At 47.9% G+C, this 18819-nt stretch overlaps 1 protein-coding gene and 1 long non-coding RNA gene across 2 annotated transcripts; one reads left to right on the forward strand and one right to left on the reverse strand.

Annotated features, from left to right (window-relative positions):
* Positions 1-1523: 1523 nt before the first annotated feature.
* On the reverse strand, positions 1524-14914 carry CA6 (carbonic anhydrase 6). Its single transcript, XM_066637192.1, has 8 exons — positions 14723-14914; positions 9598-9746; positions 8901-8996; positions 6447-6513; positions 5804-5961; positions 4808-4937; positions 3251-3349; positions 1524-2137 (listed from the first exon to the last, which is right to left on the reverse strand). Exons 1-8 carry the CDS (start codon positions 14742-14744, stop codon positions 1524-1526), a joined length of 1335 nt encoding a protein of 444 aa, XP_066493289.1. The 5' UTR covers positions 14745-14914.
* LOC136660144 (uncharacterized) lies at positions 4322-10882 on the forward strand. The gene is made up of 3 exons (XR_010794892.1): positions 4322-4505; positions 8888-9039; positions 9563-10882. It is a non-coding gene; the product is annotated as an uncharacterized lncRNA (long non-coding RNA).
* Positions 14915-18819: the final 3905 nt, after the last annotated feature.

Genomic DNA, 18819 nt, shown 5'->3' on the forward strand with positions numbered 1-18819 from the left:
TCAGGGCAGCTGCACGAACTGTGGTTTGATGCAACCATCTTGAAGTCAGGGGCCTGGGTACAGACCGACCCATCCATCAGGTGGACTGAAGCGGTTTCCTCAGGCAGCAGGTTGGCAGGGAACACCCACCTCCATCTACCTGCTCCAGTAGACTGGAAGCCCCCTTCAGCCCCCTGTTCCTTCGGGCATCCTTTCAACACAGCTCTTCTTCCAACAAAGCACTTGGAAGATGATGCACTTTGGTGCTGCTCAAGTAACTCCAACACACACTACTAAAAGTTAGTAAAGACGAGCTGATGCGATCGGTGCAAGTGTTATTATTGTCATAACAGTGAGCCACAGGGGAGGAAAAAAATAATTCCAAAAGCACATTTTTCTATGGGCATCTTTTGGCTCCTCTGAGGGCACCCCTGATTTAATTTCCATTCTCCTGCTTTCGTTCCCAGCTAGGGTCGTCCAGGTTTAAGCCCTGTAGGGTTACATTACTTCGGATTCCAAGGAAGGCTTGTCTTTATCTGTTTTAATAAATCTAGGGGTGCAACACACCCACTCGATGGAGCCAAGGGGAGCATGAGGATGCACAGAGCTCCTGATAGAAATGCAGGGGTGCCTGCCAAGGTCATGCCTGGTCTCTCATAAATGGCTGCATCAGGAGATACACACGTGCAAGGCGGGTCTTGCAGATTTCACGCAGTGAATTTTCAGCTAGGAGGACTTCAGCAAAGTGATTCTCTACCAGATGTGAGCTTAGAAAACTGTTCCATGACCTTAAATGCCACTCATTAGACTGCTCAAATTACATTGTCCTAGCTGAGTTTCCACCTCCCTCCCATATTTGTCATGCATATCTTACGGGGGAGCTGCCTTAGCCAGACCAGGGGAACTCACTGTCTGTTTCTTCCATTCTCATATTGCCACTTTCATAATGGAGCCTTTCCTCTCCTTGCAGAAAAAAAGATAGGTGAGTTTACATGAACATCTTTCTACAGGAAAATCACACCACAAGGTGAGGAATCCATGTAATACATCAATTTTTAAAATTTGTCCTCATGAACACATCCTCTCATTGCAATACTGTATGCAGAATTAAGGCTCAATCCTATCCAAATTTCCAGCACAGATACAGCCACAACGCAGCCCCAAGGTAAGGGAACAAACATTCCCTGACCTTGAGGAGGCCATTGTGACTGCCTCCCCCACTGCAGGATTCAGAGCATGCCCGTTGGCATAGCTGCATTGGCACCAGAAAGTTGGATAGGATTGGACCCACCGTCGTAGAGTGTCTTCTCTCATGTTTCTCCAAAGTTGTGTGCATTTCATTGCATGCCAATAAACATGAAAGACCTACAGGGAGTTCTCACCTGGCGTTGAGATTTCCCTGGAATAGGAGGATTGTGCAAAACCACCCAAGGCTCTGGCACAAAACCTTTGGATTATGAGGATATGTTTTCATTGAGGAGTAAACCTGTAATCTGAACGACTTGAAGGATAAGCAACAGGGCATAAGTGCCTGGCTGGGCACCTCAAGTGCAGCTGCTATCAATGTCCACAATCACGCCCCCCCACAAGCTCATGGGTGTCTCCCCCCAGGCAATGACGTTCCCCTTCTGGTCATAGTGTTTGCACAGACTGATCTCCTTGATGTTGTTCGGCTCCAGGACGTGACTCCAGAGGTTGACATGACTCATCCAACCTGAAAATCCATTCGTGAAGACGTCCAGAATTGAGTCCTTCTCCTTGCCAAGAATGACTGACCCACCGCCCTGGATCACGTATCCCTTCTGGATGTGCTTGGTTGCGCTCCCGGCTCCGTTGACCCACAGATGAGCAGTCCCAGGGTGGGAAGCCCAGATGACGCAGTGGTGGACCCATTCCTCAGACTGATGGTGCGCACCAAATTGCACAAACTGCCCACCAACCCACATGCCCACTTCCGAGCCCACCGTGACCACCAGCTCCTTGTCCACATTCAGGGTAGAGTAGGAGAAAACAGTTTGGCTTCCTCGGTTGACGTTGCGGAACCAGAAGCAGAGGGTGAAGGCGTGAAGCCTCATGGACCGCAGGGGATGGACCTCAGCATAGCTGGCCACACTTTCAAGGGGGAAGAAAAATGCCTGGAAAATCCCTGAGCTGTTACCTGGAATACACAATCAGGAAGAAAAAGAAACATTCATGCATGATCTGACACTTGTGGAATAGCCCAGCTTGTATTTAAAAGAAAGTTTATGTTGGAAAATGTGTGGCCCTAAGAACTGGGGGCACCTTTTAGTCAATTCAAAAGTTCATCAGTTCATCTAACATATTAACCCAGTGGTTCTCAGATGTTTAGCACTGGGGCCCACTTCTTTAGACTGAGAATCTGTCAGGACCCACTGGAAGTGATCTCATGACCGAAAGTGACATCATCAAGCAGGAAAATTTATAACCATCCTAGGCTGCAATCCTATCCACACTTACCCAGGAGTAAGTCCCATTTACTATCATTGTTAAAAGCCTATGCAGAGTAGCCTACAGACTTTTGTACAGGTCTGTAACATTTCTCCAAATGCAGTCACATGCCATGGGAGCATCAAGTCGAATATATTAAAAATAAAACATTGAAATGAATAGGGACCCATCTGAAATTGGCTCGCGACCCACCTAGTGGGTCTCAACCCACAGTTTGAGAAACACTGTATTAATCTATTAAACGTTGAAACCTGACCAGACATGCCAATTGAGCAGTTCTCCCTACAGAACTGTGGGAATTGTAGTTCTGTGTGTTCGCATGCATGGTGAATGTTATGGGTGGAAATCACAGACAAAATTCACTTGCACCAGCCTGCAGTTCCGAAGTAGGGCATGCGTCTTTTAAGATGGCATGTGCTGCAACATATATATGCATGATTTGAAATATGCTCTCTTTTTTCTTTCAGGGTATTGCTTTTGTCGTAATGCAAATTCCCTTCTTGCAGATTTGCAGAGCAGTCCTACACATGTCTGCTCAGAAGTAAGACTTGTTGACATCCACATGCTTATACCCAGATAAGTGTGCATAAGACTGCAGCCTTAACTGATGAAAACTCATTTGATTGGACTCCTCCACTCTGCTCTCCAAGATTCAGACACATGCGCCTTCCCTGACCTTATTTATTCCAGCATTCCTGTAGCGGGTAAGGTACTATCCCAGTCACTGCTGCACATCTGCCTTCCTTGACTGAGCAGTGGGTTTTCTTGGAAATAAAGAAAGCAGAGCCTCAGGCATTCTCACCAGCTTTCCCCATCACATCCAGAAGATACTTTTTCATTTCCCGTAGGTAGGCTTGGATCTCGTCCAGTTTCAAAGTGACAGCCTCTGGGTGGCAGGATTCTAGGGCAATGCAAGCAATTGCAAAAGTTAGTTATCTGCATTTTATCCACACTGTACTTTGCACTTACTAAGCAATACAAGCAAAACAGACAGCTCCTGCCTGGGGGATCTTACCCTCTGCATTTGAACAGTGAGCAACTGAGGGGGGACCACAGTCCCTTCCTTCCACACTTGTGATGCCCTGAGTCTCACTAGACTCTGGCCAAAGTAACGCCATTTTAACATCAGTTCTGACTCTGGTCCTAAAATGCTTGTTAGCCAGAAACTGTGAGCAACCCCTGACCCAGTAGCTGGCTCTCTAGTGCCCTAGTCCCGAAGACCAGACAGAGCTGGTCTGCGTTATCTTGCCAAAGCAACAACTAATAAGAGGGGTAAAGGGGGTGTTTGAGTGTGGCAAGGATGGAATTTTACAGGACCCTTTGTCTATGCTTGTCTGCGTTTGAAATGAGTATAAAAAGCTAGCTGCGTCTAGCTACGCTTGCGCATGATCTGAGGCAACTGGCCTCCTTGCTGCCTTGCTTTGGTACCAGCAATAAACAAGCTGTTTTCTGCTATACCTTCCCTCAGAGTGTTAAATTGGGATGTAGCACTCCGGGTCATGAACCTCACGCTAACTTTAGGCGAGTCAAAGGCAACACCTGCTTTGTTAAGGGACTTCTTGCAGAAAAGCTTCCAACAGTACAGATTGGCCCTAGTGTGGAAGTTGTCGTCCCCCATGCACCTCTCCTCCCTTTCAGTTGGAAAGCTTGTTTCAAGGGTGGTGCCATCTGGCACCTAATTTAGCACCCTATTTTATCTCTGGCTCTGCTCTCTGCAGCATGTGGCCAGATTCTTTGACTGCCTCTGGGATAAATGGAAAGCACTGGGTCTAGTCCAACAAGGGGTGGGTTTCCACGACTGCAAATCATGCTGCTCCTGTTTCCTGAACCCTTTCCAGCTTCTGTTACTGTCACTCTCTGGATCAATACTCCTCAATGCAAAGAATTTTCATTCTATTTTGCAGAGGTCATCAAGGTAGCTACACCAGAGTGGGCCAGCCTCGGTCACGCAAGGTCAGTTTTAAAAACCAGAACCACTGTGGTCTACCAACATGCTTTGCATTCAGAAACCTGGAGTGCAGATGCAGGGTCTCAACACCTGAGGCACGACTCATCTGGTAAGTGAGCTTCCTTGAGTCTGGATAATTTCTGAAAAGGTAGGAACCCAAGTTTCTCTCCCACAACAGTGCAGCTCAGGGGAACTTCATTAAACTGATGTGTAGTAGATTTGGTGCAGAGAAAATAGTCTCTTCACACACATCATTGGCTTATGAAAATATCTGCCACAAGTTGCAGTGGCTTTAAGAGTGCTAAAAGAGGATTAGACTATAATTGTGCAATAAACCAATAAACAGTAAAAAAAAATTTCCCCAAAAAGTAACATTTATGGTTTCCCCCTAGCCAAGCCACAGGCTCACACCTTTTGTCATGAGAGACTTGGTTCTGAAGGACGATGAGATCACCCTTTCGTTAAGGGGCTGCGCGTGGCGGTAGTCACTCCGCAAGGTGGTATTCTGCCAGTTCAGTAAGGTGTTCTCCAGAATATTGATCTACAAGCAATCAATGTGCTACTTTTAATGAGTAGGAATAGGTTTGATTTATGTAGCATTTGAACATGTACCGTTGGCTGTTGAGTCAGACCATCAGGGCAGCCAGGTCAATATTGTCTACCCGCTGGGCTGGCAATGGCTTTTCAGGATTTCAGACCTGTAGCTCCGTGGAAGAGCACCTGCTTTGCCTGAAAAGAGTCATGGGTTCAATCCATATGGGAGCATTCTGGGAAAGTGACCTGCCTAAAAACTTGAGGGAGCTGCTGCCGGTCAGTGTTGACCATACCAAAGTAAGGGCGCAATCCTAACCAATTTTCCAGCACTGACGTAGCTGTGCCAATATGGCATGCACTGCATCCTGAAGTGGGAGGCAGTCAAGGGGGCCTCCTCAAGGTAAGGGCATGTTTGTTACCTTACCTTGGGTCTGCACTGCTACTATGTCAGTGCTGGAATATTGGTTAGGATTGCACCCTTAATGACTCAGTAAGCAGCAGCCCCTTAAGATTCTATGTTTTTTCCCAGCCTTACCTAGAGAAGCTGCCACGGACTGAATCTGGGATTTCCTGATTGCAAAACTGGTGCTGACCCATTGAGCTTTGGTTCCAGTGCCAGCACATGTGCTCCCTGCTAAGAGGCACCCTGGACCCTCTGTCAGAAATGGCCAAGCTTCTGCCTGTGGGGTGGATCCAGCCCTGATACAAATTGCTCAGGGAGGGCGGAGCACTGGCAGTAAAACAGTGCAAGAGCAACAGGTGTGACACATCAACACAATCTACAGGAGCTATTTCTGTCCCCCAAGGCCAAGTGACAGATGTAAAAAGAGCAGGAGGCCAGGGACAGAGAAAGCAGGTGGAACACCTACTTACCTGTGTGTGGGACAACTTGATGGGTGAGTCAAACACGGTCCAGATCACATTCTCTGTGCATGGGGGAGTGGTCAAGGAGCCATGGTATCTGTAGAAATGGGAGAGGTTTTCGGGAAGCATGGACAGGAGGTCAAGGCTCTTGAGTGTGGTGTGTTGCCCTGAAAGAGAATACATATTTTGCTTTTATACAGTGTTCACAACACACCTGCTCCTTACAAAGATCTTGCATGGTAGGTAAGAGAGGACGAGAGCCACAAATGCAGTGGTTGGAATCTTTCCCAGCCTGGGCAGCCAGCCAGCCCTCCAGGATGGCCTGGGGTCTCTAGTGATCCAGCAAGGTGGGATGGTGCCATTTATCACAGTAGAGAGAGCTGCCAACTCAGCTAGAAATTTCTGGAGGCCCTGTTGAAACCCCCAAACTTTCTTTCCATGGTCACCTGAAGGCTGGATGTGGAGTCCTGGAGACTCCAGGCCAGTTCTGGAGTCACCTTCACAGCCAGTCAGATTTCAGATTCCAGGGACTGCCAGGTGGTCAATACTCGGACAATTAAATAATGTGATTTAAAAAAAAAATCACCCCAACTTGGTTGACCAAAGGGATGCAGGACTGGGTTTTTTTGAAAGAGGGCCCCTAAAAGGTTACCTGCATACTTGATCTTGGCCAAGTTAGCAATGAAATCACTGTAGTAGCTATTTTCCAAATTGCTGTCCTATAAGCAAAATAAAACAGCATGTCAACAGGAAACAAACCTTGGGGAGAAATTGGTAGACAGACCCACTGATAAACCCTCCCTCAGTGTTCCCTGTTGATAAGGAGCCACCTGTAGGGGTTTGCCACAAATAAAAGCCACAAGAGACACCTTTCTGCAGGCTGACATTTCAGTTTCTTTGCGTTTGGTTCCCTCTAGTGTTTGCTTTGCTGCTTTTCAAATTCTCCAAGCCTTGCAGAACCAGTTCTCTACCAGCAGAATCTAGCCCAAGTGCTGCAAATTCTGCCATTTGAAACTCCACATTTTTTTCCGTCTCAAAAAGATACCAGTGGGGACAGGGGATTTAGACTGGGGCTACGCTGTGGTGGAGGGAAAAGGGTTAGACCCCATTCCAATCTGCTCTTGGAGGTGCAGGATATCTACATAAGAACATAAGAAGAGCCCCGCTGGATGGGTCCCAAAGGCCCATCTAGTCCAACTTCCTGTATCTCACAGAGGCCCACCAAATGTGCCAGGGAGTACACCAGATAACAAGAGACCTGCAAGGCTTCCAGGGAATTGTAGTTAAGAACATAAGAACAGCCCCACTGGATCAGGCCATAGGCCCATCTAGTCCAGCTTCCTGTATCTCACAGCGGCCCACCAAATGCCCCAGGGAGCACACCAGATAACAACAGACCTGCAAGGCCTCCTGGGAATTGTAGTTAAGAACATAAGAACAGCCCCACTGGCTCAGGCCATAGGACCATCTAGTCCAGCTTCCTGTATCTCACAGCAGCCCACCAGATGCCCCAGGGAGCACACCAGATAACAAGAGACCTGCAAGGCTTCCTGGGAATTGTAGTTAAGAACATAAGAACAGCCCCACTGGATCAGGCCATAGGCCCATCTAGTCCAGCTTCCTGTATCTCACAGCGGCCCACCAAATGCCCCAGGGAGCGCACCAGACAACAGGAAGACCTGCAAGGCCTCCTGGGAATTGTAGTTAAGAACATAAGATCAGCCCCACTGGCTCAGGCCATAGGACCATCTAGTCCAGCTTCCTGTATCTCACAGCGGCCCACCAAATGCCCCAGAGAGCACACCAGATAACAAGAGACCTGCAAGGCTTCCTGGGAATTGTAGTTAATAACATAAGAACAGCCCCACTGGATCAGGCCAGAGGCCCATCTAGTCCAACTTCCTGTATCTCACAGCGGCCCACCAAATGCCCCAGGGAGTACACCAGTTAACAAGAGACCTGCATCCTGGTGTTCTCCCTTGAAGCATATCCAAGTATATCTCTGTGCTTGGATCCAATGTGGGGCTGTGGATCAACAGCTGCCACTTGCCTCCTCTTTAGGGACTTCTGCCACTAAAGCAAATATTTCAAAAAGGCCATAAAGGTCTATAGTGTGGCTCATGAAACTTCCCATCGCTCCAAGAAATTGGCAGCAAGCCTCACTAACAAGGGGTGAGTAGGAGCGCAAGCACATGAATGCAAGCCCCGTGCATTGAAAATACTGGTTTATACATTTGGCAACACTAGATCACTTCCAATTATGTGTGGAGGGCATTGCACTTGGGTCAACTTCAGTCTCCAAACAAGATTATTTCTCCATATTAAAGTTAAAAATATCTGGCTAAGGGGCAGGATTTATTTCACTGGCCAGCCTGGTTGCAGTCACAAGTCTAAGGGAAGCTACGAGAAGCGGTTCCAAGAATGTAGCAAGCAGTCATTAAACTGTCTGACATTAAACTGTACAGGCTGGTAACCACCCCAGTCTCCTGAGCTCATGTCATTGTTATTTCTGTAGCAGTGTGCTCAGTGCTGTACGGAGTAATGCCCACAAAGTCAGGTTTCTGCCCCAAGGAGCTCACAATCTAAAATTTGCCACATCAGAGGGAAGGGGGAGCAGTGAAGCAAGGGCCAACAGGGAAAGAAAATACATTCATTCGGTTATATATAGGAGGAGATGAGGATTAAGGGGTTCTTCAAGGAACAGGGTGGTTTTCTGGAGGGATCTGGAGGAAAGAAGAGAGACAGCTTTGCACTGGGTTTCTGGAAGACAGTTCAAGGCAGGAAGACAGACCGGCTCACCTCTACCCACTCAGCTCCAACACTCTTCCTCCTGCTGCTCCCTGAATGTGAAAAGGAAAGGAGGGGAAGAGGGGAAGAGTGGCTGGCAAGCATTAGAGGGGTACCAGGAGGCCTTGGGCCAGCTCTGGGGGAAAGGGTAGAGTCATCAGAGGGAAGAGGAAATCTCAGGAGGGTGTGGAGTTGGGAGGGCAAAGCTCAGGGGCAGAGATACAGCAAAAGAAGAGGGTGGAGAGATAAAGGCACAGAGGGTAACCTGGTCACCTCCACCAACCTCTCCATTCCTTTTCCTTTCAGCAAGGCTACCTACCACATACAGAAAAGCCAGGACTGCCAACCCGTTGGGTTTATCTTTCGCTTCTTCAAAGCTCGCATAGGCGCCGGAGTTGTAATGGACAATGTGGAGCTGTGAGGAGGAGCAGTACGGTTAAAAGGTGGATTTTCACAGTGTAGGTTTCTACTTGGCATGAAGAACACCTAATCAGTACTGGGCCCTGCTATCCAAGGAAAAGGATGGGGTGATGCATCAGGGCGTGATCAGTTGCCTGCCAATGATGGCTGGAGTAGGATCAGTAGCAGGCTCAAGAAGGACAACATGCACACTGATTGGGACTTGCAGGGCCGGCCCATCTGTGAAGCTGGCTGAGACAGGCGCCTTAGACTGTCTCTGCCTGGCCACCTCCGCTGTTGTTTCTCCTCCCACTCCCTGGATTTAAAAAGAAAGTGACAGACCCCACGTGTCAGAACCGAGTTGCCTGTCCACTTAACCCCCTTAAAGTGGGGGTGGACTGGGAGATTTGAGATTTGAGGGAGCTGCATCTCTCCCCACCTGCTCTTCTCCTCAACAATAGTTTGTCCCCTTTTGTTTTCCTTCCACATCGCTGGAGGGAGATGATGCAGAGACCTGGCCTGTACTATCCTTGCCACACAGCTGTGGGTGAAGAAGGGAAATAAACTTGTTTATTATTCCAGGGACACACATTTCCAGAGGCAGGAGGGCTGCATACCTCAGCCATGTACCGCATCCCATCCATGGTGTGTTCGGAGCCGCTGGTCTCGAGATCGAGTCCCCCCCAGTGAAGGTGGAACTGGACAGCGGTGAAGACTCCAGGAAGCCCCTTGGTGATGGTCATGGTTGGGGGCAGGGTGATCTGGACTGTGAAGCAGAGAGAAAGCAACAGGTGATATCAGGTAGGCCTTGGCACCCTGGCACAGGCACAGCCACTTGGACCTTTTCGCTGTTGCTGTTTCACTACTTGCTCTAATTTTTCTCATTGGCAACCTGGAAAAAAGCACGAAACAGACTAATAAGGGCTTGACAAATGCATTCAGAGACATGCATTGATGTCTCCATAATCAAGTATCGTCCTAAGAGTATTTTTCTCTTCTCTAACTCTAAAAATACTAACAAGACACGATAATATTTACAAGAGTCAAGTACAGGAGTCATGCTTTTCCTTTTTTCCTTCTAAAAAGTTCTGCTGGTCAACCTTCAATTGCTGGCCAGTATTCCACAGTGTGTGTTGGCAACCTTCAGTCTCGAAAGGCTATGGTATCGCGCTCTGAAAGGTGGTTCTGGCACAGCGTCTAGTGTGGCTGGAAAGGCCGATTCGGGAGTGACAAACCCTTCCATACTGGGAGCAAGTGCAGTCTGTCCCTGGTCTGTCTCCCTGGCTATGGGCCTTCCTTCTTTGCCTTTTAGCCTCAGACTGTTGGCCAAGTGTCTCTTCAAACTGGGAAAGGCCATGCTGCACAGCCTGCCTCCAAGCGGGCCACTTTAAAATATGAACATTCCATGACATCACAGCAGCTCAATGTCATGATGTCACAGCAGATACGGCACTGGCAGGGAGCAATGGTCAAGCAAAAGTCTGTTTTTAGCTTATGATACATAAAACATGCCTCCTTGATGAATCCAAGATGTACTGTATTTTAAAGAGAGCTCTGGGTAATATTTCCTGTTTTGTTGATGGATGGATACATTTGCCCATCTGTAATATAATATTAACGAGGCCATTATTTTAAGATAATAGATTGATGGGACCTCGATCGATGGTTGATGGAGAGAAAGAGAGAGATCGCACTGGCCTTGTTTTAAAATATTCTGCCAATTTACTAAAGAGAACATTCTTTTGAAAGGAACAGCAGAGGATCTGATTCCTTGTCTCCTTTTTCCAGACATCAGAGGCAAAGGGGGGCTTTTACTAAAAGCTCTCTGCTGCTGGGCTGGCAGGTTGAAAACCTTGTTTGTGGTGCAGCTTGTATCTCTCCGGAAAATTAAACCGAGAACAAACCAACCAACCCTAAGTCCTGTCTGCAGTAAGTTGCAATTAATGTAAAAGGTGATTTAATTGTGTGATGGGCTGTTGTTCCAGGATGGGGGTTGTTTGTTCTCAGATCACTCCTTGACAGGACACAACCATGGAGAAAGACCAAAGGTCCACAGAGCTGCAAAGGGAGGAGAAAGAGCCAGAGACAGATAATTGCTAAGGAGGAGAACGAAAGGAGAGAGACGAGGTGGTAGCATGAAAAATTGTTACCCCACTGTGTTGAGAGAGAGCAAAATTAGGTGAGGAGCAGAGGGCAGGTGTATTTCTCTGTGCTGAAAGTTTGGTTAAGGTTGGGCAGGCTTCTGGGTTAGGCAAACTGGCAATCATCACAGCGTTAACAAGATTGCAAGAAAAACACAAATAATGTGCTCAGAGCACAGGGAAGAGGGAAAAACACCAACAAGATTCTATCGCACAAAAACACACACCGCTTAATGCGAGGCTGGGGGTGCATCACAGGATATAATAAGCTGGTGGCGGTGATCTTTCTGGGTGATACAATTAGAAATTTTAGATTGTCTCAGTGCTCCCTGGTATGGCTGTCCAGGGCCCTCCAGCAACGGATTTCATGGTTCATGAGAAAACTACTAAACAAGACTGGGTGGAATGTGTGCCTCTTCACATATCAATAGTTTATTTTTTGCGCAAGGATTTGTGGTGTCTGATCCACTTCATCAGACACCTGTCATCTTGAATGTGAGCTGCAGGCTCTAATCCACGGAAGCTCTTGGTGAAATAAATTGCCTTTCAGGTGCCAACTGAAGTCTTTATGGCTTCCCTTCCCCTCCAGACCTTCTTAGCAGATTGTTATTGGTCTGCTATTGGTCAAGGATTCCTTTGTGAAGCAGATGGCTGCTGAATGACTCAGATAGACCCTCAATGGGCTGGGAGATGGTCTGACAGCTGGAGGTCTTTCCTGACTGTTGTGAAGGAGATAGCCATCTCCACTGGGGGAGGAGATGAGCTCTCCAGCTGAGTGAGGGGAGGGGGCTGTGTGTGGGCCTGCATAAAAGAAAACAGCAACCTGCCAGAGAACGAATGCTGAGAGGTACTTCTAAAAGAAGCAACTTCCAACTGAGTCAGACCCTTGCTCCCTCTCCTTCAGGACTGCCAACACAGGCTGGCAGCAGCTCTCCACATTGTCAGGCAGAGCTTTTTCTCTGCCCTCCCCGGAGAGGAATTGAACCTGGGGCCTTCTGCATGCAAAGCAGGTGCTCTGCCACTGAATTGCAGCCCCTCCCCAAACTTTGATAACCATATCAGAGCTGTTATTCATCAAGCTGTTATTCATCATTCACCTCGAGGCAAAATCCGGAGCCGGAGTCCCTGAGGCAGTTCATGGCTGAACACAGTCACATTCTGGCAACTCCTGCGACGCCGCTGGAACCAACCGTATTGGCCTCTGCCTTTCCATTGGACCATTTCAGCGACGTGGAGAGGGGGGGTTTGCTGCATGGGTAACAGTCTGTCCTCCACACCTACTTTACCCAGGCTTCGCGCACTGGAGAGGACACTCTGTTCCACAACCACCATTCATAGTCTTCCGAGACTGAAGGATGCCAACAACATATTCATCAAGCGCAGTCCTGCCTACATGGACTGGCAGCCGCTCTCCAGGGTTTCAAAGGATCATAAAGTTGGAAGGGACCTACAAGTAGCTAGAAGGGGGTGCAAAGCACTAAGTTTTTCAAGGCGCCTTACCGCAGCGTGCAAGCGACCCCTCCCCTTCGGAGCCATTCCGGGTGGTGAGTGCAAACGTTTTGTACCCACTGCCCAGAATGGCTCCGAAGGGGAGGGGTCGCTTGCACACTGCAGTGAGGCTCCCTGAAAAACTGAGTGATTTGCACTCCCTCCAGCTACGCCACAGCCTACAAGATCCTTGAGGCCAGTACAGGTAGCCCACAAGGATGACCTGCAAGGCTTGCCTGCAGTCAGCCTGCCTTTCTTGGAGTCTCCAGGAATAGTTTCTAAGGGCACAATCTTAACCAGGTCTTCTCAGAAGTAAGTCCTATTTTGTTCAATGGGGCTTACTCTCAGGAAAGTGTGGTTAGGATTACAGCCACAGAATCATAAATTCAGTTTCACACCTGCCATTTCCAGAGTCTGAATTGGGGACTGTCTACCTGCGAGGCATGTGTTACCGCTGAGCTATGCCCACTTTGAAGGGATACAAGGCCTCTCTTTTTGGGGATAGAATGTGAAGTTGCAGATTAGCTGCCCTTTATGAGTGTGTACTGCTTGCAGCTGGTGGTGGTGATGATGATGATATCAGTGTCATCAAAGTGCCTGGCATTTCAAAATAGAGGAGAATGCAGATCCCTGCCTCCAGGGGACCTGCAATCTAGAAATAGATAGAAGAGAGACAGCAGCGGAGAAGGAGGAGAGTGGAGGCAGGGTTAAAAGGGAAAGAAAATGCACTTATTCATTTGTATATATACTTCATCCTGGTAAGATAAAGGGACTAGGAAGGTTTCATTTTATGGGGGTTTGATATTAAGGACAAATAGGAAGGAAGGAAGGAAGGAAGGAAGGAAGGAAGGAAGGAAGGAAGGGTCACAGTGGTGATGGCGGGGAGTCCCAGTCATTTGGGGTTCAACTGGAATGTTTATAAATAGAACACATACAACCAAAACAGCCATGAAGGTCTCCAGTGCTCTCACACCCAAAGCAATCTAAGCCCAGCAGCTGCTCAGAAATGTGGGGAGTGCAGAGTTATGCACTCAGAAAATCTCCTCTCTCTTAACTGCTCCTGGATTGCCAATGCCATACAAGATGCAGAGTTTTGCTTCTCCCAGAGCAGGATAAGAATTTCTAGGTTTTGGTAGTTCTGATAGAATCATAGAGTTGGAAGGGATCTAATAGGTCATCTAGTCCAACCCCCTGCCTTAGGCAGGGAAAAAAAACGCAAGAGACACAATCCTTGAGGTGTGGGGAATTCTCTGGAGGAATCCCTGCCTGCCTTCTGAAAGGGGCAACAGCACAGTTGGCCATTGCTGTGCTACTCTGCTTTAAGACCAAGTGTTTCCCGTAGCGCAGACTCACTTTATGGCACTGCTACAATATACAGCATGAGTGAATTAAATATTGCCCCTCCCTCCTTTCCATACCATGTATTGTCAGAAAGAATTTCCAGCAATCTCGCTCTGCCACACTGCAAGAATTCACCAGCATATAGCACTGGGCTCTGTGCTTTTGTCTTTTTAATGTCTCATGCAGAAATGCAAACAGCTCCTACTTTCTCGATTGTGTCTGTGCTGCTGACTGGATTTCCCGCCTCCAGTTTGAGGAAATCAGCACAAAATTAGCAGAATAGAATATAAAAAGAGAGAAAGAGAGAAAAGAAAAAGAGAAACAGATGACAAAGCGGGCAGTCGAAATAAACGCGATCAGGAGAGACAACTGGTTTGATTAAAAAAACAAACTCACATTGTCTGCAAATGGGGTTTGGCTGAAAAAGTAAAAAAGTGACCTCAACTGTCAATGTTTGCAGGATGTTTTAGTGCAAAGTGCAAACATCAAGGTTTGCAGCAAGGTTAAAAGTGTGGTCACCTTTTTTCTCTAGCCTCACCTGGAGATGCTGCCAGGGAGTGAACCTGGGACCTTGTGACTGCAAAGCAGGTCACCCACAGAGCCCCAAGATGTTTCGTGGAGTCGGTTTATCTAGAAAGTGACTCCCCAAAGTTGCCTCCTGATTTACTGTACATTTGAAAAGTGGATCAAAAATGGACACGAGATGCACAAGAGCTCCGTTACCCAGACATCTGGAAAGGGGGCTGCCCTCCTCACCTCTGCTCTGACTCACCTGAATGCCCGTTGTTGGTCATCTGGAAGGCTCCTTGCAGGGGCCCACCGTAGCCATTGAGCTCCAGTGGTTCCAGTTCTGGGGTGTATTGGACATGCCTCTTCTGGATATCAATGGGGGACTGTTGCTTTCCCAGGCAGCCTGGATATTGGCTCCCCCAGTGCTCTTCACTCAGTCCCCCTCCGGCAGTGTCTGAGAGGAGGAGAAGCACAGGCTGTTGCACAGGCCGGGTGGCTTTACCTTGAAGCAAAATTCTCCACGTGTGCATCCCACCCGTCCACCCAGGAGGTCAGGGCTGTGCACACGGCTGACTTCTCCCTCTCCTTTCATCTTCACAACACCCCTGTGAGGTCAGCTACACTGAAAGCGGGCGAGTGGCCCAAGATCCCCAGTAAGCTTAATAGCTGAGCAAGCATTTGAACTCATCTCCCTGGGTAAAATTCAACCCTTCTAACCACACACCGCACTGGTTTTGATACAGGAGTTTGGATAGTTAGTTTCCTGGAATTTATACATGGATATGAATGACTGTGCTGTTGTAAGAGTCATTTTAAAGGGTCATTCTTGTTTAATATAAATACGTAGATTCCGTGACATCACAGCAGGTCAGTCAATGGCTGCAGGGAAGGCTTGGGCAGAAGCCAGTTGGTGAAGGATGGAGTGAAACTTATTACTGTAATATTCATTGCAATGTTTTAATCGTTGTTACATGCCCCCCCTTCCTCTCTCCTTGACATTTTTAGCCCTTTGTGGCTAAGCAGAGTTCCAAGGTCCTCTCACAAACCTCTCTGCTTTGTTTGCAATCAATAGAGTTCCCCCCCACCCTCCTCTTTGGCAGCTCTCTTCCGCCATTAGCAGCAAGAGCTATCAGTCTGTTCAAGGGTGGAGGGACAGCATCCGAGAACGAAAAAGATCCCTGGGCCTTTTGCAGCAGCCTCCCAAAGTGGCAAATTGATTCGGCAAAAGTTGCAAAAATAGACTTTCGTCTTGTTACCTAAAGCCATTGTGTTTCAGCACTCCTTCTGGGCCTACACACACATATTGGAAATCATTAGCCCTGTGGTTGTTAGGGAGACACAACTTCAAATCCACATACAGAGCTCGCTGTGTGACCTTGGGATTGGCCACTTTCTCGGCCTAACCTCCCTCACAGGGCTGTTGTGAAGATAAATAAGGGCAGGCAACACCATCATGTGTATTTCTTGGAGCTCCTTGGGAAAAAACCAGGGAGTTCATAAAATAAATATTTGCAACATTATCTTCCCCCATTTGAGAGAAATGTGCCAAACTAGCTTGTTTGTAATGTAGGCTGTGGTTCTATACTGTACAGTTTCCTGGGAGTAAGCCCTATTGATAACAATGGGACTTACTTCTGAATACACATGCCTAAGATTGCGCTGTAAACCTTGCAACCCAATCTGTGCATATTTACAAGAAAATAAGCTCCACTGTGTAAAAAGGGGGCTTGCTCCAGCAACGAGTGCACAAGGTTGACTCTTAAGAGTGTGATTCTCAGCATGTCTGCTCAGAGGTAAGTGCCACTGTAATCAATGGTCCTTACTCCCAGGAAAGCATGCACAGGATTACAGCCTAAGCCAGTCTGCAAGATAAATAATCACATATTCTTCCCCATCTGCTTCCCTCCTGTTCCGACCTCTCTTTTCACTCTGTGCATAAACTGCGATCATACAGGAATGGGGCTAATATTTGGGGGCTGCAAACATTTTTGTGCTGCTCCCTGCATAACCAGCATGAACTTCTGAAAAAGAGCTGCCAGCATGGTAGCCCCACTCCCAATGCCGCAGGCAGCAATGGAGCTTGTTCCAGCTAATGTTGCAGGCCAGTGGTTCTCAAACATTTAGCACCGGGACCCACTTTTTAGAATGGGAATCTGTCAAGACCCACCAGAAGTGATGTCATGACCAGAAGTGACATCATCCAGCAGGAAAATTTTTAACAATCCTAGGTTGCAATCCTACATACTTACCCAGGAGTAAGTCCCATTGACTATCATTGTTAAAAGAAAATACATAGTAGCTTGTTAAAAGTACAGGTCTGCAACATTTCCCCAACTGCAGTCACATCCCATGGTAGCATCAAGTCTAATCTATTAAAAATAAAACATTGAAAATGGGGACCCACCTGAAATTGGCTCACGACCCACCTAGTGGGTCCCGACCCACAGTTTGAGAAACACTGTTGTAGGCAACAGCCTGTAGTTACTCAGTGCTAAGGGGCTCTGCATGTACTCAGAGGCTCTCTGGCTTATTTGGTGTGTCAGCACATCTTAGCACTGATCCTTGACAAGGGCTGCAGCAGATTCAATGGCTCAGCTCTTGCTCCAGTCAAGCCCAGAGACATACCTGAATTGGGGTCTGTACAAGCCGCAAAATTAGGCAGTGGAGCCTTTACAGACTGTACCACTTCAAACTGCAGGTGGTTGTTGTTTTTTTTAAGTTCCCCTTTGTAGAAAAGTTCCCTGAAAGCCGACAACTGCATAGCACAAGGAGGAAAGTTTCCGGCTGGAATCCTGTTTGTTTTAATCTTGCAGTGAAAGTGTTTGCAATCCTGCAAGGAAGGCGGGAGGGTGTTGCATCGGACAACATTCAAATATGTCAGCTCAGACCTGCAATCCAAGGTGGCACAGTCCACTTCACAGTCCACTCCTCAGGTCACCACTTCATACTGCTGCATGCATTGACAAGGTCAGAGGCTGCATTCCTATCCACCTTTAGATGGGAGTAAGCCCTATGAAACTGAGCAGGGTAAGCACAGAAGAAGAGTGTGATGTTGCAACACTCCTTATTTAAGGGAAATCCCACTGGAAATAAATTGGATTTACCTCTGAGTAAACACCCCTCAACACCAGGCTGCAACTCAGCTTAAATCTGAACCCGTTCAGCCTAACTGGGTTGTCGACCCAGCTGATGGCCAGCAAGAGAAGAGGACAAAGATCTTTGAAAGCAGCTGCCGTGGCCACCCCCATTCCTGCTGCCCCCCTTGTTACCTTGGTACGTCCAGTCGATGACATGAGAAGCCCCCAGCTGGAGAAGGAGCAAGGGAAGTATGCAGGCTCTAGTCCTCATGGCTCTGGCAGAGGCTGAAATCACAGCACAGCCAGGTGAGTGTCGGGTTTTCTTCTCCAAGTCCCGGAAAAGAGTAAATAGCAATTTACTCCAAGGCCAGCCCACTCTTCCACATCAATTTTCTGTTTTTGCATTGGGGCGGATGCCCGATTAGCAACCATAACGATGCTTTATCGACCCACCTGGGAGACGCTGACAGCGCCCTAATGGAAGGAACGGCTAAACAGCAGGGCAGGTCCGAGAAGGGGTTGTGAAGTCAATTACACCGAGACCAAAGTTAAGGGTCTGTATCTCTCTGCTGCCTGCTCACTCCTCCCCAGAGGCCAGCACTGAGCTTCTGTACAGTAGCCTCCTGGAAGTATGAATGTTTAATGCTTCCCAGGTTGCACCAGTGCATAATCTGAGGTCAGTCTGAACCCCTTCAGTCCCTGGAATGGAGAAAACTTGGGGACCCTACATAGGCAACTTTGACATGCAGATCAATCTGCAAATCAAGATCTTCCCCATTCAAATCTTGCCTCTTCCACAAATTCTTACTCAGTGGCTTTATTCAAGTCACTCCCTCTCAGCCTCAGTCTTCGCCATCTGCAGTATGGGTCTATTACCTTACCTTACCGGGTTACTGAATAAATCCAACAAATATTGCTTCAGACTCATCAAAGTATGAAAAAGTGAATGATTAACTAAGACCAAGGGTTCAGGGGCCAGGTGCCAGTGAGGACTGGACCCGGCCTCCACAGCAGGTTGGTGGTTTTCAACCAATTTGAGTGCCATTGGTGTTACCTGGTGATATGATAGGTGTCACTTGACCCCACTGCTCCAATGCATGGGAACATAGAAGAGTGATGCCAGATCAGACCAAGAGCCCACCTAGACCAGCAACTTGCTTTCTACAATGATCAACAGGTAGGTTGCCAGCTGTTGTTTTTTGGAGGTATCCTGCCCTTGTATGGAGGTTCCATAGGGCTCATAACAACATAGGAAGAGCCCTGCTGGATAAGGCCATCCATC

This window comes from Tiliqua scincoides, chromosome 9, assembly GCF_035046505.1.
Source record: "Tiliqua scincoides isolate rTilSci1 chromosome 9, rTilSci1.hap2, whole genome shotgun sequence".
NCBI classification, from domain to species: domain Eukaryota; kingdom Metazoa; phylum Chordata; class Lepidosauria; order Squamata; family Scincidae; genus Tiliqua; species Tiliqua scincoides.